The 21863-nt window shown below is 43.6% G+C and overlaps 1 protein-coding gene across 5 annotated transcripts in view; it reads left to right on the top strand.

Annotated features, from left to right (window-relative positions):
- The window catches only part of AIG1 (androgen induced 1), a 196153-nt gene that overhangs the window by 73365 nt on the left and 100925 nt on the right, over positions 1-21863 (top strand). Inside the window, exon 5 of one of the 5 annotated variants that reach the window (XR_012158066.1) lies at positions 12291-13665. The exons of 3 other annotated variants lie outside the window; for them this stretch is intronic. Coding sequence is in view for 1 of the 2 variants with exons in the window: in XM_073337496.1 (XP_073193597.1) it covers positions 12291-12317 (27 nt within the window). In the remaining variant the exon portion in view is untranslated. Of the gene's footprint in view, positions 1-12290; positions 13666-21863 lie in introns of those variants that run through there. One more of the 5 variants, XM_073337496.1, reaches the window with a different exon arrangement.

A 21863-nucleotide genomic window follows, 5' to 3' on the forward strand; every position in this document is an offset into this window, starting at 1 on the left:
TTGATGATGTTTACTGAAAACAAAAGGATTACTAGAAAGACCTCTTAGCTCCCTTTGGTTTAAGTGAAAACATACATGCCAAAAAGGGACACGTAGGAGACATGGAAAAGAATTATGGAGCAGAGCATGTCCAAATGATACATTTCCAGCCTCTCTTACAGATTCTCTCTCCTCTTCATTATTGTCAGCTCAAATTAAAGATTCAGACAATTGAAGAGTGGGATGGATCCGGTGCTGTGATGTGTCCTGTTACATTTTTTAACAAACACATCTTACAGATCTAGTGAATCTGGAGAAGCAGAGGACTAATGCCAGAAGAAAGCACTGATACTCAATTGTCTTTTTGATTCAAGAATGATTCAGGCCAATGCAGAAATAGGAAAGCCACATGAAAGATGTTTTTGATCAAAGCTCATAGTGACCTGGCCTATATAGATCAAGTAAAAGTTATTGACAAACCTACGATTCCTTAGTCACTCCATCAGGAGCTCAGAATCAAGCCAGTTGCTCAATGAGTCTCTGTGAGGAACAACTAAGAAAAAACCATGGTTTTGTTTTTCATCCATATTGTCTCTTACTAGCATGCTGCACCCAGTCCCTTTGCAGACAAGCTCTAATAGAAGACTGTGGACTAAAGTACATTTAACAATTCATACTGCTTCTTGTACAAGAACACCCCATTTATGGGCCATTTAATTCAATACTCCAATAGCTGCTAACATCTGACAGGCTTGCTGGAAGTGAATTGTAATGTGGTCTCTCTGCTCGACTGATATCTAAATCCATGGTGAGCATCTCAAGGATCCTTCAGTTTAATTAAGCTCTCTTTTATTTTTATATATATATATATATATATATATATATATATATATATGACCATCAGAGGCTGATTATAAAGATTCAGAAATGGGACCTTTAAATAATGTTTCAGAGTGTAGACACTTGACTATGACATTAATTGAAAGGTTTACTGATAGAAAGCACGGAAAGTGTACAATTTACTAATGAACCCTGTTTCACGTGGAATAAATATCCATTACTTGAACAGCTGTCTAAATGATGGAATACCAAATAAGTAGACATCATTGTGGGCCCAGGACATTTAACTAGAACACTGAAAATAACTTTCCTGGCTTTGAACACTTCTTGCATGGTTATGGTTATGCTACATCTTCTGATATATCTCTTCATTATCTGCCAGTTCCACAACTAGAACATGAATACAGTGATATCAATTATCCCCACACACTGGGAAGAAAAACAGCAATAACATAAAAACTTATCTTGGTTTTCTGTTACTTTTATGTGGAGTGCTTGGAAACTGGATGTATGTCAGAACTTGTGTCAGCATAGCATCCAGAAACTGAGAGGCTCCTGGATAAAAAATGCTGGATTATGAGAGTGACATCCCCTGACATTCTGAAAAAAGACCCTTTACCTAATACAAAAAAGCACAAGCCATTTTCTATAAAGTAGGATCTGTGCCTTAACAATACTATGCACCTGTCAAGTGAGATTACTCATTATAATGTAAGTCTGAGATAACACTCCTTGCTGGACATGTGTTGGATGCTCCTCATTATCAGTCATTTCCAGTTGGTGCATCTGTGGTCTATAGGAAACGCACACTGCCTTCTCCAAGACTTAAGTATAACAATGACAGGTCTCTGTGACAGAATGCACCCCTGTATTCACTCCCTACTAGGGATGTAAAATGTTAACCGGTTAACCGGTAAGCATTAGGCTTACTAGTTAACTGACATTAACCGTTAACCCTCTGCTGCGCTGGCTGGACCCCAGCCCTGGTCCTGCCATGCTGGACCCTGGACCTGCTGGACAGACCCCGGCCACGACACACCATACCCCAGCCATGCTGGCCAGACTCCAGCTGCGCCACGCTGGACCCCAGACCCTCAGCGCCGGACCCAGCCACACTGGCCAGACCTTGGACCTTGGCTGCGCCACGCCAGACCCCAGCTGTGCTGGCTGGCTGGCCAACTGGCCCCGGCGCCAACCAGCTGGTCAGCCAGCCAACCCCAGCCCCACGGCCAGCCAACCAGCCCCAAGAGCAACCCCAGCCTCTCTCCCTTTAATCAGTTAACCGTTTAAACGCTAGACAAGCTGACGCCTCTAGCCAGGTGTCACCAAAGCTGATGGGCAATCACATATCAAGTGGCCATCCTTTGGCAAGGAAGGGGGGCAGGAACAAACAGATCTACATCTTAGCAAAACAACAGTATGTAGCCTCTTTCGCCAACAAACCCCTTGTCTCCATCCTTACAGTGGGAATGAACTTTATCTAGGTGTAACCCTCAGGAAAATGCATTTCACAGGGTGACTGAACTATAAAAGCGAGGGGCAAGAACACACCAAGTTCTCTCTCCCTATCCATCTCTCTCTCTCTTTCACCTAAGGCAACAAAAGAAACACCCGTTAGATTTTGGAAGCAGATCCTGACCTGGGAATTTGGTCAGCAATGTTACTGGGAACATGTAGTAAGGGACTTCACTTTGAACCAAGTCTAGTTAGTTATGTTTTAGTACTAGGAAGCATTTTATCTTTATTTCTCTTGTAATCATTTCTGACTTTAATGCCTTATACTAGTACTCACTTAAAACCTATCTCCTTGTAATTAAATAAACTAGTTTTATTCTTTAATCAAAACGAATCCAGTGTTTTGGTTCAACTGGGCTTTGGGGTATAAAATCATAGACTATCAGGGTTGGAAGGGACCTCAGGAGGTCATCTAGTCCAACCCCCAAATGGTAACTCCATTTACAGTAGCAGACTGGTGAATATTGATTCCCTTAGAGGGGCAATGGACCTAAAATCTCTGAACTGTCCAGGACACTGCAGAACACATATTTTGGGAAAATTTGGGACTGGGACTGTGTTCGGGTCACCCTGAAAGTGGTAACCAAGGCTGGTGAAAGCCAGAGTGTGACTGGAGTATGTATGCTGGCAGGCAACAGCTATACACAGACACTCAAGGTCTGACCTGCATGCTGTTCGGCTGTTTGTGAGAAGCCCAGATTGGCAACTACAGCAGCAAAGCATTGTGAGGCACCCCAGGTTGCACTGCAAGGGTGACACACTGCCTCACTGGTCTGGATTGCACCCTGGAATGTCATAATCTCTCATAAAATGCATTTGATTACTTAATATCAGTTGAATGTTCCTAGATCTGATCCCTACTGAAAAGAAGTATTCTTACAAGTTAAAAGCCATATTAAGTTAGGTTTCAGAGTAGCAGCCGTGTTAGTCTGTATCCGCAAAAAGAAAAGGAGTACTTGTGGCACCTTAGAGACTAACAAATAAATTTGTTAGTCTCTAAGGTGCCACAAGTACTCCTTTTCTTTTTGCATATTAAGATCGTTTTTGTCCCCAAGTCAAATCGTTTTTGTCAAGCCACCTATCACTGCCCACACGGGAACCTAACTCATATTCTGGCAGAAAATAGGGATGAAGGTAAGAAATGTGAACACCAAGGGAAAGAAAGGAAGAGAGAAGCAAAGAGAATAGAATGAGAGAGATGTCAGGGAGGAATAGCTGACTGTGATGGAAAGACAGGCAGGGGAGGTGAATCTGATCAGGGGAACAGGGACAGATCACAAAACAAAAAGCAGATGTTGCTCCAGCGTGTGACAAAAAATAAATAAATGAAAGACAAGGAGAGGGAATGAAAATGGGAGCAGAAAACAGTGTAGACAACAGGAAGAGAGACAAAATGGTCAAAGAAGAACTGAGAGCGGGGAGAGAACTATAGAAGAAAAAAAGGAAAGAAGAGGGAAAGGAAAATGTTTCATTCATGTGTCTTACTTTGCATTGCATGCCCTCTGGGAAACATCCCACAGTTCTGTTAATTACAGGGATGGGGGAGGAAGTTGATGGTGTAATGATGCTGCTAGTGAGACTTAAGCCAACTTGCTGCTGTTACTGTTGGACATGTAAATATATTAACAGGGCATATGTATTTAATATTTGCATGGTGACAAGTCAGTTTTCCCCCCTGAATTTCAAGTATTGGTAACATTTATCTTAATGTTAATACAAAGATCTGTTTCTGCATAAACTATATCTGTGTGGTATCGGTAGACTGGTGTCAGTATCTCTGTGTATCCGTTTCTTTTTGTCCTTTAATTAGCAGTGTGATACATTATCTCAGCTCCCTAGCTAACCCTCAGAATATCATGTCTTCTTAAAAGAAACCAGTTTAGAGTAAGATCTATTTGTGCATATTGGCTAAAACACATGGTTTGTGCTGCACATTGAAATAGTCAAATAAGCTGCTTGCTAGAGGTCACTATTATGATGGAAAGTGACTCACTTTGTGACACCAGTGATAAGGAAGTCTAGTTTCAGAATTTGTAATCTTTCTGCTTTAATATTGGTTTAACATTCAGATGTATGTTGTTGACTTTGCTGTTTTTTAAAATATTGAAAGCCATGTTTTCAGAAAATTGCACATGCCGACATTTTCACAAGCATGATCATACGCACAAGTGACCAGTGAAAAGCCACAGGGTTAGAAACTCCCTCCCTCTTTGCGTTATATGCTGAGCACAGCTTGTCTGGAACCAGGGATTTGGCCCTAAAATTTGGTTGCGATAAAACCAGTACTACCACAGGACAGGATAGAAACTGGTTTACAATCTAATAGTTCACTTCCATAATTCTGATCATACATGGTCAAATGCAGAAGGCTTGGGAATGTTGATTTTAATTTTTTTAATGTTTATTTAAAACACAATTTACATCGCTGACTACATGATCTTTTGTGATCATGAGCAATTCTTTTGTAATGATTAAACTGTATAGTAGTTTTCTTAACAGGTGCATTTTTGTGATGCTAGTTCATATTTTATCTTGTTGTGATTCTCAGGAAATAAATATAAAATACTGTATAAAGGTAAAATGATTATACCATCCTGTATGTACATATGGATATGGATCTGTTCTCCCTCCTCAGCTAAAATAACAAACTTATTCTCTGGGTCCTCTGACATCAGAGATTTCTAGGACCCTTTTATATTCATATTTCAAGTATTTCTCCTTTTCCAGAGAATATAAGCAGACAATAGGATCAAAATTGAAAATGATACACTATTATGACTAATAATAGCTTATATTCAGATAGTGCCTTTCATCCACAAGAGGAACAATACAGTATATTGCAATGGAAAATTTATATGCAGTTTTTCTTGGGTTGGAGAGGAAATGGCATATACTGTGTGTAATGTACAACAGCCTGCTTTAATGAGTTTGTAAAATAATTGGAGCAGAAGTGATTATTTGAGAGTTTAATAGCTGATAGAGAAAGTATTCTAAAAGCACCCCATAAGCAAATCACTTTGGTTGTGCTTGTACTTTTACCAGTCCATACAAGCACAGGAAAAGGTAGAAATATCCTTATAGAAAAGTAGTGAATGTTGTATACATTCAGTTAATAGTATTTCAGGTATACTTTTGTATAGCTAGCGGACAAGATATTTTTACGGTAACTTTTTTGCACTCTTAGCAAAATGCAGTGTTGTGTATGCTAGAGACCAGCAGCTGACATCCATTAGCATGTAATCAGGTAAGAATAAATGTATCCATGTTATAAAAGTATAGTTGTGCTCTATTGTACTCACTGTATTGAACCCTGCTTAGTAAGCTAAAACCTGACTGCCAGTATTCACACATGTGGCAAATATGACAAAATCAGACCACAAATATTTTGCAGCATTCCATGGTATCTCATGTATTTGTTTAATTTGCTGCTATAGCAACTAGATTCCACCCCGTTAGGGTTGTGGTGGTGGTGGTGGTTTTTTCCACAGACCTATGATCTGCTTGGTTTAAGTTTGGCAGACAGTATTTCCTTCAATTGAAGACATATGCACCAACTCAGTGACCAGATTTTTACCTATTTATCATTGCTGGAGCGAGCCATTATTTCACACAGAAGCAATATCAGAAATCATTTTCTGCCATTGTCTTTGTAATAAATAATCACTTTTTAAAAGTTCTCTTTTTTGCCTTTTTAGTTTTCTAATTACTCTCTTTTCAGTTGTACTTGAAAACAGGCAGCATTTCTGCAGAAAAACACTCTAGCCAAATGATTAATGCATGGAACTAGTGCCACAGCAGTAATGCTGCATACCTGCTGATCTGCAGAAATCAAGGATTCGGGAGTGACCTTGAGACGTAGTCTTGCCTACGGTGACTGTGAGCATCAGCTGTGACCTATCTTTGGCCAGGAGCTCCATTTGCCCCCCATAACCCAATCACACCCTGTAAGATATAAGTAATAAATTCCATTTGCATTTCTAGTATCCTATAGTGGGGGGGGGGGGGGATCAGCACAAGGGAGAGAAAGGTGCCAACACCACCTTCTGGACAGCTCAAAAAGTGGTATTAGGAATGGCTTTGGCGGATGCTGTGTGCCTGTCTTTTAGAATGACCATCTTAGCTCCCTGGTGCAATGAAATGAGTGAGGAAATAAGAAAAATGGCAAAAAGCAGACCAGAAACTGCCTTATCCTATTCTTGTTACAACTACTACTTATTATATCACTTGTATTTTTGTTCAGAACAAATGATGCAATGAGTTTTAATTAATATTATTTAAATCCACAGAGCTAGCAGCCCAGCTAGCATAGGGAGCAAGGATACAGCCTGACTAGAGAAGGGAGAAGAATTGAATGCTGGTGGTGCAAAATCTGTTTCAAAACCGTCCCCTCCAACAGCACAAAGGCTCCCTGCAAGACTCCTTTCTGTAGGGAAGGAAGCAAATGCCCATATCCATATACAGCATAGCACAACTGTCTGGGAGCATTATGGTGGTCTTTTATTTTCACTTTGCTCCCAAGTATGAAAAAGCATGATGTAGCTATTAAAGGACAGGACTGAGCTCCAGGAAGCCTTGGATCTGTTCTTGACTCTGCCACTGAATCACTTGGTGATCTTGGAAAAGTCTTACTGGGCTTGAACCTGCTATGTGCTAGCACCCTGAACTCCCATTGAAGTCAGTGGGAGTTGAGAATGCTCAGCGTTTTGCAGGATCAAACCCTTAAAACTTTTTTGTCTTAGCTTGCCTGCCTGTGAAATGGAGATAATAATACTGTCATACCTACATAATGGGGTGCTGTGAGTCTTAATTAATGTCTGTAACACCCTCAGATGAAACCTAATATAAAAGTCAAAAGTACTGTTATTTTTGTAACAAGGTGTGTCAAATATTTGTCACGGATTGTGGCAGGATACCAGAACTGATGAACTAATGGTGTGATCCAGTTCCGTGTAGGGTATACATGACCTATGTTTAAAATGATAAAATTATCCATGGATTTTATACTAAGGTTAGCATTGCCAATATCTCAAAAAATGCTTCCGATTGACCTGGTCCATGTGCACTATGGCAGCAGGCTAGGATGAGTGCAGAATGGGAGTTCTTCTTCGAGTGATTGCTCATATGGATTCCAATTAGGTGTGTTTGTGCCACATGCACTGTCATCAGAAAGTTTTTCCCCTAGCAGCACCCGTCAGGTCGTCTGTGGAGCCCCCTAGAGTGGCGCCTTCATGGCGCTCAATATATGACTCTGCCGACCCGGTGCCTCCTCAGTTCCTTCTTGCTGCCAGTGACAGTCGTTGGAACTGCAGTGACTTGCTTAGCAAGCTCTCCTCGTTTTCCCTCATTTTCAGTTTAGTTTTGTTTACAGTTATTCCTAGCCTCGTTAAGTTTAGTTTTAGTGTTTTTGGTTGTTACAGCAGATAGCTGTTGGGAGGGGAGGTATTCCACTTCACGTCGACCTCATTCCCCACTGGGACTTGGGGTATGCCTAAGTTCCAAGGGTTCAAACCCTGCAAGGCCTGCAACAAGCCCAGGCCAACGGGCAACCCCCACGACACTTGCTTAAAGTGTCTGGGGGAAGCACACCAAGTGGACAAGTGCAGCATTTGTAAAGGGTTTTGCCCCAGAACAAAAAAGGAGAGAGAATTTCACCTCAGGCAGCTCCTTATGGAGAATTTCCCCTCAAGCAGCACTTTGACCGCAACCTACATCGGCACAGCAAGACTTAGCACTGAGCTCATTGGTGCGCAGCAACCTGGCAGCAGTGGTAGAAGCAGCACCACGGAAGGACTCAGGGAGAGCCCCGCAGCGGCACTGAAATTGTCAGGATTCATCCGGCACCAGTCCCATTCCCCAATGCAGAAGCAATACCAGAAGCAGGGGAGGAGTGGATCTATGATTCCAAGACCCACCCCTTTGGAGCTGGCCAGTGGGGCGCGTCCCAAAGAGGAGCACCCAGGGCCGAAGACTTTGGAGCTGGCACCATTGACCTCGGTCCTGCAAGGGGGATCATCGAGTCCAGTGCCGTTGGACTCCCCGAGCCAGGTCATTGAGGAGGTGGAATTGCCATCCACCCTGAACACCTTTGAGGCCGTGAGGAACCTCATTGCCATGATGGCACCACAGTCCCCAGTCCTTTGAGCCAAGCCTCCGGTACCACAACGTCGTAGCAACGTCTTGAGGCAAACCAGTGATGCTTCATCCCTCATCAGTGCCAGTGGAGTCCCGGCACCGCTCGGAGTCCCGGCATCGCTCACACTCACAGCAGTGGTCGCACTCGCAGCACCAGTCAGAGACACAGCACCGCTCCAGGTCATGCCAGCGCTTCCAATCACAATGTCAATCCTCATGCTGATCCCCGTTTTGCAGCAGGACCATGGCCAGCGCAGTGGCCATTTTGGACCCTGTGGGTGTACCACCAGGCCCAGGGCACCCAATCCAAAGGTGCCCATTCGGTGGCCTCTGAACCGCAGCTACCAGAGGCATCAGCCAATCGCCCCATCCCGAGGGGTGCCAAGGAGGTACCAGTCACACTACCTCCCCTGGAACCAACCCCAGCTCCTGAGCCTGATCCATGTGTGGTTGGCCCCAACAGAGAGGCAGGACAGGAGGCCCCTGGAGACTAAGAGGGTCAGGAGGACCCTGTTCCCCCATTAGCCTCCTCATCATCCTCCATGGACTAGGCTGTTGCAGGCACCTCCATCTCTGGACCACCCCCGTAGACAGCCATGCCCACCAGGACCTCCTTCTCAGGATGGTGCGAAATATGGGCCTGCAGGCTGAGGAGGTGCTAGAGTCAGAGGATCCAATGGTCACCATCCTGGCCCCGGAAGGCCCGTCACACATGGTTCTATCCCTCATCAAGACTGTACAGCCCAATGTTAAGACCATTTGGCAGACCCCAGCCTCCATCCCTCCCACCGTGAAGGGTGTGGAAAGGAAGCATTTTGTACCATCTAAGGGGTATGAATACCTCTTCACACACTCACAGCCTTGTTCATTGGTGGTGGCTGCAGTAAATGAAAGGAGAGGCAGGGACAACAAGCCCCAGTGCCTAAGTCCAAGGATGCCAAACGCCTAAATTTATTTGGACGCCAAGTGTATTCCACGGGGGGTTACAACTCAGGATGGCCAACCAGAGGCAATTCTGAGTTGATACAGCTTCAACTCCTGGAACTTGATGCTCAAGTTTAAGGAGCTGGTGCCAACTGAGTCCAGCGAGGAGTTTGGAGCAATAGTGGAGGAGGGCAAGGAGGTGGCATTGACCTCTTTACAGGCCTCGCTGGATGCTGCAGACTCAGTGGCGCTCACCTTGTCCTCCAATATTGCCATGAGGTGTAGCTCATGGCTGCAGGCCTCGGAACTCCCACCCGAGGTTCAACAGACCACGCAGGACCTGTTTGATGGGGCAGGTCTGTTTGCGGAGCAGACTGACTCTCAGCTGCATAGCCCTTGAGTCTTTCAGCCTCACGTGAAGTCCTTGGGTATGCACACCCCAGCAACCCAACGCAAACATTTCAATCCTCAGCAGCAGTGTTCCTGTCCTTCTTGGCCAAGGCAGGACTTTTAGAGAAGAAGGGGCAGAAATGGCAGACTCAAGCCTTCCCACTCCCCGCCCGGGCAGGGCCAGGGCCCTAATAAACCATCGTCAGGTTCAAAGCAGGCCTTTTGAAGGTTCGGCACAACGGCCACAATTCCAGATCCTTGAATCGTCTGTCCCACTTCTGCCATGCTTGGCCCCAAATAACTTCGGACCGCTGGGTTCTCCTTATGGTAGAAGTGGGATATTCTCTCCAGTTCTGCTCCTACCCTCCCTCCAACCCTCCTTCCCCATCCGTCTTCAGGGACCCTTCTCACGAGCAACTCCTTATCCAGGAGGTGCAGGCGCTCCTCACCATGGGAGCGGTGGAGGAGGTTTCTCTGGCAAGGGATTCTATTCCCGCTATTTCCTGATCCCCAAGGCCAACAGGGGTCTCAGACCCATTCTAGACCTGTGAGGACTCAACAAGTTCATGATAAAGTAGAAGTTCTGCATGGTCTCCCTGGGCACAATTATCCCTTCTCTGGATCCGGGAGACTGGTACTCCTCCCTCGACATGAAAGACGTGTACTTTTACATAGCTATTCGGCCTGCACACAGACAATTCCTACGGTTTGTGGTCGACCACAAACATTGTAAATTTACGGTCCTTCCATTTGGCCTCTCAACAGCCCCCCGAGTGTTCACCAAGTGCATGTTCATCGTGGCTGCTTTCCTCTGTCGGAGATAGGTGCAGGTATACCCATACCTTGACGACTGGCTGCTCAGGGGCCGCACTGGAGGCAGGTGGAGTCTCAAGTCCAATTGGTCAGATCCACATTCGAGAGACTGGGTCTCCTCCTCAACCTGAACAAGTCAACCTTGTTACTGACCCAAAGAACAGAATTCATTGGGGCGGTGTTGGACTTGGTTCAAGTAAGAACGCTTTTCCCAGAGTCCCACTTCCAAACCATGACGGACATCATTCAGGGCCTCAGGCAATACCCGACCACCACAGCAAGGGGATGCCTGGGACTCCTCGGTCACACGACAGCCTGCACTTATGTGACTTGGCGTTCCAGACTGAGGCTCAGGCCTCTATATGCATGGCTTGCTTCGGCCTATTGCCCGGGATGCGACAGCCTGAATTCAGTGATCACGATGCCGGGGCAGGTGCTCGAGTCCCTTCAGTAGTGGCTCAACCCTTGGTAGGTGTCTGAAGGAGTCCCCTTCAAGAGTCGTCAGCCCTCCTTGTCCCTGGTAACGGACACTCTGGGATGGGGAACACATTTGGGAGACCTCCAAACGCAGGGCCTTTGGTCGCAGGACTAGCTCACCCTCCATATCAATATCAAGAAGCTGAGGGCAGTGCGACTAGCATGCCAGACCTTTCAGGCCTGACTACGAGGTCAGTGTGTAGCAGTTCTGACAGACAACACCACTGCCATGTTTTACATCAACAGGCAGGATGGAGCCCGGTCTTCTCCCCTTTGTCAAGGTTAGACAGAGCCTTGTCGGCAGAGCGGTGCTCCAATCAGCGATTCCATAACTCTGACCCCAAGGCTTGGGGGTCACCTAATTGGAATTGATATGAGCAATCACTCGAAGAAGAAGAAAAAACAGTTACTCACCTTCTTGTAACTGTTGTTCTTCGAGATGTGTTGCTCATGTCCATTCCAAACCCACCCACCTTCCCCTCTGTCAGAGTAACCGCAAGAAGGAACTGAGGCGGCGCCAGGTCAGCAGGGTCATATATTAAACACCATGAAGGCACCAGTCTAGGGGGCTCCACAGCCAACCGAGTGGGTGCTGCTAGGAAAAAACTTTGCGATGACTGTGCACGCAGAGTGTGCACACCTAATTGGAGTGGATATGAACAACTCATCTCAAAGAACAACAGTTACAAGAAGGTGAGTAACCGTTTTTTCTCCCTTATCTGAGGTGGACTCAAATGCAAATTACATCCTTAACTTCACTTTCCGAGGAAGGAATTTAATTTGGTCAGTAGGACTTTTGGGGTTTTATTTTATCATCTTGAACTTTACCAGTTTTTCATAAACCCTGTATGCACTGTTCCAATCTGCTGAGTCACAGCCATACATGTTTTTGTGGCTTCTTCTGCAAATACAGTAGGCAGTGTAGAAAAGTTTTATGAACTATTTATGGGAAGGGTGAAGTATGTATCTCCATAAAACTGGTTAGAAAAGAAACTGAACATGACAGATATTTTTAAGCCACTTTATAAGATTAAGAACAGGAAAATGACATCATTTTCTGTAAGCCATTTTCTTTTATTTAAACGTAATATTGAGAATTTCTTTAATACAAAGTTTTATTGAGATTTCCATTAGCAAACATGGATAATTCATGTTGGCTGAAAATCTTTTTAAAAAGATATATGTACATATGCATATTTATGTGTGTATTCTTGGATCAGAAAATAAGGTTGAGAACATTTCAGTAGATGGAAGGCAGAGGAACTGCAGATGAAGCAGAAGAAGAAAGAGGGATGGAGGAAGAACTGAGTGTGTCAGAAGTTAAGAGAAAAGGTGATAAAGGTGCAAGTTGCTTACAGTACAAGACAGAGAGGAATCAATGAAGAGGAAACCAAATATTGAAATAAAGACGTGATCATGGTAGTCAGCTGAGAAGAGCCACAGAACATGGGACTGATAATCGTATGTCCTGTACATTGCTGAGGAGAAAGCTCAAAAGGGAAGTGAGAAATGTTTAAATTACATAGTGTATATTGAAAATTTGCCCTCTACTTTATTCTAGGCCATCATGTACAATTTTGGTTTTATTTGATTTCCTGTGAAGTGTATCATGCAGGGTCATCCTTTGCAGAGAGGTGGGTTTTTTTCTTCCCACCCTCCCTGCCTATGCAAAGCTTAAAAAAGCATGAATATGTTTTCTCTATGATCTTCATTTTGTGTTACCTGCCTCCCTGAATTCACAATCACGAATTTCCTCAGGGCTCTTGAGTCTTTTTATTTGATCTCTGCTCTCTGTCTGCCTCTAGTGTGCCCCAGAAAGCACATGGTAGCAGCACTGTGATGGAATGCACCCCTATATTCACACTCTACACACGATCGTTATAATCTTCATACCAAATATGCCTTGTGAGGTTTCATTTGAAAACTTAATAACTTTCTGGTCAATAATATCATGGTGAAATGTATCTAGCAATATATGTAAAGTTATAAATTGCTCCTGAATGATGATGGTGGCACATGTTCAAACACACATAGCCCCAGTTAGGCAGAACTGGCCAAGCAGGTCTTAAAGGATTGTGGGTTTACTTCAGTTTACGTATAAGTTGTAAACAGGGTCCTCAGACAGTGAGGGAGGGAAGACAGGAGACAAGAAAAATCTTCATTTTTGCAAACAGACGTGAGAAGAAACAGCATGGAACCGCTTTCGCTACTAGACACCATGTTGCCTCCTTTACTGTTTGAATAAACTTGACTTTGAGGGGTAACCTAGAAGAAAATGCATCTCAAAGGGGGACTGGACTATGAGAGCGAGGGGCAAAAACACCTGAAGTTCTCTCTCCCTAACCATCTCTTTTTTCACCTAAGACGACAAAGAGAAACAGCTGTTGGACTTTGGGAGTAGATCCTGGCCTGAGAGTTTGGTCAGCAGTGTTACTGGGAGCATGGTTCAAGGTGAAGTCCCTTACCACAAGTCCAGCTTAAGTTTAGAAAGCATTCTATCTTTCTTTTTCTTGTAACCATTTCTGACTTTAATGCATCATTACTTGTACTCACTTAAAATCTATCTCTTTGTGAGTAAATAAATGTGCTTTATTCTTTAATCAAAACTAGTCCAGCGTTGTGAATTGTTTGGGTAACACTATTTGGGTAGCAGACAGTTGTATGTTGATCCCCTTAGAGGGGCAATGGACCTGATATATCTGGACTATCCAGGAGAGGGCTGGACAGCACAAAACACACATTTTTGGGGGAGAAATCCAGGATGGGGGGTGTTTTGGGGTCACCCTCCAAGTACTGACCAAGGCTGCTGGAAGCCAGAGTGTGGCTGGTGTTTGATGACAGGCTGCTGGAGTCAGAGTTGCTGGACCAGGGCTGTAGCTATGCACAGACACTCAGGGTGTGACCTGCATGCTGCTTTGCTATTTGTGAGGTGCCCACATTGGGAACTACAGCAGCAAAGCATAGTGAGGCTCCCCAAGTTGCAGGACAAGTGGTGACACAACCCCTCACAGGTCTGGATTGCATCCCAGAATGTCATAAGTACCCAAAACTCTCTAAAGTCAAGCATCACTTTTTAAAACAATATTATTATTTCTATTGATTAATTTATATTAGAGTGGCAGCCAGAAGCTCAGATCAGAGCCCCATTGTGCTGGGCATTGTACGTACACTCTGCCTCAAAGACCTTACAGTCTAAATGGACAGAACAGATTAAGGGTGGGAGAAAGGAAGCATTATTATCTCTGTTTTACAGATCGGGAACTGAGGCACAGAGATTGACTTGCATGAGGTGGCACAGGGAGTTTGTGGCAGAGCTGGAATTAAATCCAGTCCTAGTCTAGTGCCTTAATGAAGAAATCTTTCTTCCTCTCCAAAGCAGGCATGGAACACAAACTCATACAGGATAGAGATTCATATGTGATTCAAACTTGGAGAGATTTTGGTAATTCTGTTCGGAGAACAAAGTGACTCAATCTCTGGGGGGTGGGGGGGGTGCAATCTTGTGGAGGGAGATTTTGGGGCAGTTGCTCCAGGTTCTTCTTCACCCTGCTTACAGTTGTCATTTTTCATTATCTTAATTTTAGTGGTGTTACTGGAAGCTGGTTCAAGGTGCACTGATTCTCGGGTTCCTAACATAGCCCTCTAGATGCTCTTTCAACTTGTTTGGCAGCTACTTCCAAAATATCTCAAGTGCACAATTTTATTTTGTACATTTTTTTTTACCAGGGGTAAATTCCCCAGGGATGCCCTCTCCTCTATGATTATTTGGGCGATGGGAGGAGAAAATCTGACCCATAAACAGAAAGGTGATGTGAGAAGGAACACTTTGAAAATGCAAACACTGTCCCAGGGGAAAGTGCTGCCTCTTCCTCTTCCCAGCTCCTTCAGACTTTCTTTGCAGTAACACTTTTTGGTGACCAGGACGTCTGGTTGAGGCACCAAGAGGAAGGGGCAGCTGTTATGATCAGTTACAGAAACACTTTTTGGTTGCACATTTTTAAAGGGACTGAGAAGCCTCTTGCATGTATTCAAGAGACACTTCAAGAGGCTTTGTGGAAGTCCAGTTAGATACATAGTTTGTGTGGGACATCAGAACAGGAAGTATAATTTAGATAACTTAAATAAAAGGTAGCATGGGTGAAACATGTTACTGACACACAAGTTGTGTAACTGATGGCCATGGAGGGGTTATATTTTCATTACTTCTCAGTATTAATTTGAACGTTGGAAGAAGGATGTGCCTGTTTAGAAGACAAAATATAATGTAATCTGATGTAGAAGCCTGCATTTACTTCCTTCAGATGAGAAATTACTGTTTGCTAGCCCTTTTTCAAATCTGATCTCTGCAGCTTAATTGGCAATAATACAAATGTTAACAGCTGTATAAGAGATGTTATTGAGTCCACAACAGTAGCCATGGTTACCTGCATACTTTCATTGCTTTATTAATGTGTAATTCATTTTTTTCTGGAAATACCATTACCAAGTAACATAATACAATACAGCCTCTTAGCGGGTATTACTGTGTAGAGAAGAGCATCTCTCAGTGAACCTGAAAGCTGTTTATATCAAACTGGATTATATACAGAACATACCACCTATATATTATAGATCCCGTAAATGCTGTATCGTAACAGAGGGAAAAGAGAATCCTACAAGTTTCAAGTGATATTACTCTAGAACTTTTCACAATAAAAGAAGAGACTACTTAATATTGTTTGGCATTAAAAAAAATGGTCTCTGATTTACACCGGTGGGCGTAGCTGATCTTGTGGTCAGAGTGCCCTTTCTCTCTGCTTCCTGCATCCAACTAGTGCTCTGAAAACTTGCACTACTGGTGAATCTCAATGAAAATAATTAGCCAGATCTAGATCCCTGCTCAATCCTTTTACTGCCAGTCTGGTACCACAGACTGGAGGGATAACTGACTTACATAGATAGCTGGCGACTCTGCTGATGTAGGGAAATCCCAGGATAGGATCACCAGTTCCTGCCCCATTTCAGCCCAGCATAGGGGCCCACTGGCATTTGGGGTGTGTGACTGGAATGCAGTCCTGGACCAATAAATTGGAATCTATAGGGCAGTTACTGCCAATATAAACTATAACACCCTTAAAGTTACTCTAATTTGTGTCAGAGTAACAGCCGTGTTAGTCTGTATTCGCAAAAAGAAAAGGAGTACTTGTGGCACCTTAGAGACAAACCAATTTATTTGAGCATGAGCTTTCGTGAGCTACAGCTCACTTCATCGGATGCATACCGTGGAAACTGCAGCAGACTTTATATACACACAGAGAATATGAAACAATACCTCCTCCCACCCCACTGTCCTGCTGGTAATAGCTTATCTAAAGTGATCATCAAGTTGGGCCATTTCCAGCACAAATCCAGGTTTTCTCGCCCTCCACCCCCCCACACAAATTCACTCTCCTGCTGGTGATAGCCCATCCAAAGTGACAACTCTCCACACAATGTGCATGACAATCAAGTTGGGCCATTTCCTGCACAAATCCAGGTTCTCTCACCCCCCCACCCCCCTCCCAAAAACCACACACACAAACTCACTATCCCGCTGGCAATAGCTCATCCAAAGTGACCACTCTCCCCACAATGCGCATGATAATCAAGGTGGGCCACCCCCAGCACAAATCCAGGCCTTCTCACCCCCCCACCTCCGTACACACACAAACTCACTTTCCTGCTGGCAATAGCTCATCCAAACTGACCACTCTCAAAGTTTAAATCCAAGTTAAACCAGAACATCCCGGGGGGTGTGTAGGAAAAAACAAGGGGAAATAGGCTACCTTGCATAATGACTTAGCCACTCCCAGTCTCTATTTAAGCCTAAATTAATAGTATCCAATTTGCAAATGAATTCCAATTCAGCAGTTTCTCGCTGGAGTCTGGATTTGAAGTTTTTTTGTTTTAAGATAGCGACCTTCATGTCTGTGATTGCGTGACCAGAGAGATTGAAGTGTTCTCCGACTGGTTTATGAATGTTATAATTCTTGACATCTGATTTGTGTCCATTTATTCTTTTACGTAGAGACTGTCCAGTTTGACCAATGTAAATGGCAGAGGGGCATTGCTGGCACACAATGGCATATATCACATTGGTGGATGTGCAGGTGAACGAGCCTCTGATAGTGTGGCTGATGTTATTAGGCCCTGTGATGGTGTCCCCTGAATAGATATGTGGACACAGTTGGCAACGGGGTTTGTTGCAAGGATAAGTTCCTGGGTTAGTGGTTCTGTTGTGTGGTATGTGGTTGTTGGTGAGTATTTGCTTCAGGTTGCGGGGCTGTCTGTAGGCAAGGACTGGCCTGTCTCCCAAGATGTCATCCCCCGGATGTTCTGGTTTAACTTGGATTTAAACTTTGAGAGTGGTCACTTTGGATGAGCTATTGCCAGCAGGAAAGTGAGTTTGTGTGTGTATGGAGGTGGGGGTGGTGGTGAGAAGGCCTGGATTTGTGCTGGGGGTGGCCCACCTTGATTATCATGCGCATTGTGGGGAGAGTGGTCACTTTGGATGAGCTATTGCCAGCGGGATAGTGAGTTTGTGTGTGTGGTTTTTGGGAGGGGGGTGGGGGGTGAGAGAACCTGGATTTGTGCAGGAAATGGCCCAACTTGATTGTCATGCACATTGTGTGGAGAGTTGTCACTTTGGATGGGCTATCACCAGCAGGAGAGTGAATTTGTGTCGGGGGGGTGGAGGGCGAGAAAACCTGGATTTGTGCTGGAAATGGCCCAACTTGATGATCACTTTAGATAAGCTATTACCAGCAGGACAGTGGGGTGGGAGGAGGTATTGTTTCATATTCTCTGTGTGTATATAAAGTCTGCTGCAGTTTCCACAGTATGCATCCGATGAAGTGAGCTGTAGCTCACGAAAGCTCATGCTCAAATAAATTGGTTAGTCTCTAAGGTGCCACAAGTACTCCTACTCTAATTTGTGCTAGAGAACAAATTCTCTCCCATCTGCCCCCACAATCAGTGGGATGGAAAGGTGGTATAAAGTTACCTAAGCCCTTTGCTCCTTGCTCTCTCACCCTCCATCCCACCCTATCATGCTGAGCATAGGTGAGGTGCACCTGAGGACCTGGCCTGTTTTTTTGCCAGATTAATGAAAAGCAAACAATTAACTGCACCAGATTTTTCAACTGCACGCTAGCTTAGCTAATAAAGATAATAATAATAAATATTTCCACTTCAGAATATCTCAAAGTGCTTTGCAAATATTAATGCATTCAACTTTACAAGAATGCTGAAGCCCATATATTCAGGATTTAGGTTGATTTGTTTGTTTTAGTGGGACGGGGTTAAATTAATCCTGAATGCATAACCAATGTAAATCAATTTAAAATAACAAGGAAATAGCACCCAAAGAGAGTGGATGGGTGTTTTGTTTCTATGGGATTGTGTGATCTGATTTCTTTCAATATAAGGTTTCTTTATACTGTTTCTACACTGTTCCATAGCATAACATAGCACACTTTGCATGCCTAACAGCATTTAATTGAACATGTATATAAACTGCATTTAAAAATACTGTTACTTGACATTTGTGTGTTTACAGTGAAATCTGGGTATTGATAGGTTGCTGCATTGGCTTGAAATAAAGACCAAATAATGCAATATTTAAATATGACACTGAAAAATTACTAGGATTGCCCGATGAAACCATGTTGAAAAGAATGTTAAAGCTTTGATGAGCCAGACCCATTTTCAGTGCATTTCCGAGGACAAGAAGCAGGATGGCATTAAGATTAAGAGTCCCATAGCAAAGCCGGCTGTTGCCACAGTCTAGCTTCTGTTGCTGCTCCAGTGCTGCCAGGTTGGAGCTATTTATAGACATTAGCCCGTATCTATCCGTGTGCATAGACATACTACTCTCTCAGAAGTTTTTGTGTTTCTACAGAAGTGACGTCTGATTTATTTTCCGGTCCTTCGCAGGGTAGTTTGTTCTGTACCATGCAAAAGGGATGAAGCTTGACACATCAAAAATCTACACACTGTACATTCTCTTGCTTTGTATGTTTCTATTGTTTATGTAAAATGAACTCCTTAATTTCTGTTTGTGTACTCTCCATCTGCAAGACATCGGGCTTAATTTAGCTCTGGGATATGCTGGCTTCAACCAACTTGAGCATAGGGCCGCTCTCAGCAGAAAATCTGCCGGGAAGAGATGATCGGGAGGGCTGGTGCCAAGAGCCTGCACACCCCACTTCTCCAGGGAGCAGCACAGCCTCTGACTAGGGAAGAGGTGTGGCCAGGAGCCCCAAGGGGTGCATTGATTGATCAAATCTCCCAGTGAGCCCCTGGCCAGGAGGCTCCCATGGAACATTAGCCAGAATTTAAACCTGCCGTCCTTGCAGTCACTGGTCGTGCAAACACTGGCCTGCTGAGGGAGTATGCCGACCTAGAGGCAAAGCTGCTCCTGATTTTCACCTGCTGTGCCAGCAGAATTGAGACAATAGCAGATGATTTCCCAGCTAAAATACCAGTTACAGATGTCACTCTTCACAAGGGACGAGAGTGTTGGTTGTAACCCATGCCTCTGAGGGAATATATTGGTGGTACGCCTGCCAGAAGGCTATAGTTTGGGGAGGAATGGAGAAGCTACAGAGTTCTGTGTAATCTACTAACTAATTTATCATTTGGAATGATAGGTCTGTTCTAAAATGTATCATGTCAGCACTTTGATTTTTCATTTAACTTGAGATAAAAATTTCAGGAATTTTTTTTTAATTTCTGTTAAATTTAGAACCTCGGGGAGGTTGGAGTTGTTTCATTTGTGGGTATGAATGAGACAGTCCTTTTTAATCAATTATATCCAATTATGAGTGATGAGGGTATTCCCACCCCCCCGTCAATTTTCTGACTTCTCGCAACTATAAACATCCCTCATATCCTTTCACACATGGATGTTGTGGTTTTTACTCCTCAATTAACCTTGGCATTAAAAATTAACAGAATGCAATAGACTAAAGAGGAAAATAAGAGCACAGTAGTTGTACCTGATTTCTTTGGTCGCAGAAATAAAAACTCACTATAGAGCACAGAAATATGCTTAACAAGAATAAGAGAAATTGAAAGACTTATAACACATATGTTAACAGGTAAACTAGTGAAGGAAAAATGGACCAAGTGGGATGAAGTGATTGAAAACAAATCATTAATATACCTTATACAAGAGTATGGCTCTTCAATGTATACTGTAACTAATATTGCCTAAGTTCAGCGGTGTTCCCTTATCTTGCATATCTAAAACCCTCCCTTGTACAAGATATTTGTATTGTGCACAAATCTATTTACCGTTAATTTTTAAAAAGTAGTAATTAAAAAGTCTATTAGTGTAGTTACAAAGGCCTGATCCTGCAGCCCAATTCACGGTACTGTGACTTTAGTGGGGTTCCCTCTGAATGCAATACGTCTGTGTATGTGGATCAACTTGCAAGACTGGGGCTGTTTGATTCTAAACATGATTTCTGTCCTTACTCAATTTCTGTAAAACAGGAAATGTCCTTACTACCAAAATAGTAGGAATTTGGAAAGGGAGAAGGGCATAAGTTGCTTGAAGAACTCTTGCTTTGGTTTTGTTACAGTGGACTAGAATTTGGACTGTCCACTTGTGACATTCCAAAAAATATGAAGATGGTTCCCTGCATTCAGAATTCCCCCTGGCATCTTCAGAATTATGCTTTAAAAAAAAAAAAAGGACTGGTGTGCAAAACTGTCTAATAATTTTCAATTTGCATTCTCTCCAAAACAGTACTACAGCTTGTCTCAATAAAAAATTAAACCTATTTTCTGAGGAATCTCAGAAGGTTTCCCTCTGGTTGTAAAGGAAAGTTTTGATTGGGGCTGTGTGTATGTGTGCGTTTATACTACCAATAAAAAGGTCTCTATTTTAATCGCCTTCATCCTTCCTGGACCCAAATATAGGATATGATGTACAGTAGGCCAAGGACAAAATATGAGGACAGCAAGAAAAATAATTTAGAGAGGTGGGATCAGATTCCTTAGCATAAATAACATTTTCTCTAACCTTCATTTCATACTTTCACACTACTGATGACAATAATTTTAATAACAGTAGTGGGCGAACACCAGGTAAATGTCTGGAGTGGATTTTTCCTTATAATGAGGTGTCTCTTCCTAACTTACATTGGCATGGATGATATTAAGGAACAAAGCATAACATATTTGTTGACCCTTTCTACTGAGTAGCTGATGGTTGATATTTGACAGTGAATCCTGCTTACCATATCTCAGGCCTGGTTTGGGCAGGCTTTGAGCTGGCTGTAGTATTTCAGTCTAATGAATCAAACGATGGTCCCAACTCTGGGTGGTGCTGAGTGCCCTCAATTCATGTTGAAAAGCATTTCACAGAATTGGGTCTATAAAGGAGAAGGGCAGGACATAGGGAAACTTAACTGGGAACTCTCTTGGCAGTCTCAGCAGAGAGGCCAAGAATTAAATTGTCAGAAAAACTGACGGGTAGATCTTCAATTGCTGTAAATTGTCAGAGCTCCATTCACTGCAGTGAGAAGAACAGGAGTACTTGTTTCACCTGTGACAGGGTCAGGCCAGATGGTTACAGAAGAGTGATCCTATTGGTATCAGGGAAGTGGGCGGGCAAAGCCCACGCACTGCTGAAGGATCCCCCCCCAGCCTAAGAGGGGGATCCACAGGACCTGGAAACCAAATGAGTACAGGGGACAACTAATGAAATAACAGGGACAGGAGTGTGATCAAAGGGTCAAATGGGGGAATGTGATAGAAGGCAGATA

The sequence above is a fragment of the Lepidochelys kempii genome, chromosome 3 (genome assembly GCF_965140265.1).
Source record: "Lepidochelys kempii isolate rLepKem1 chromosome 3, rLepKem1.hap2, whole genome shotgun sequence".
NCBI lineage: Eukaryota > Metazoa > Chordata > Testudines > Cheloniidae > Lepidochelys > Lepidochelys kempii.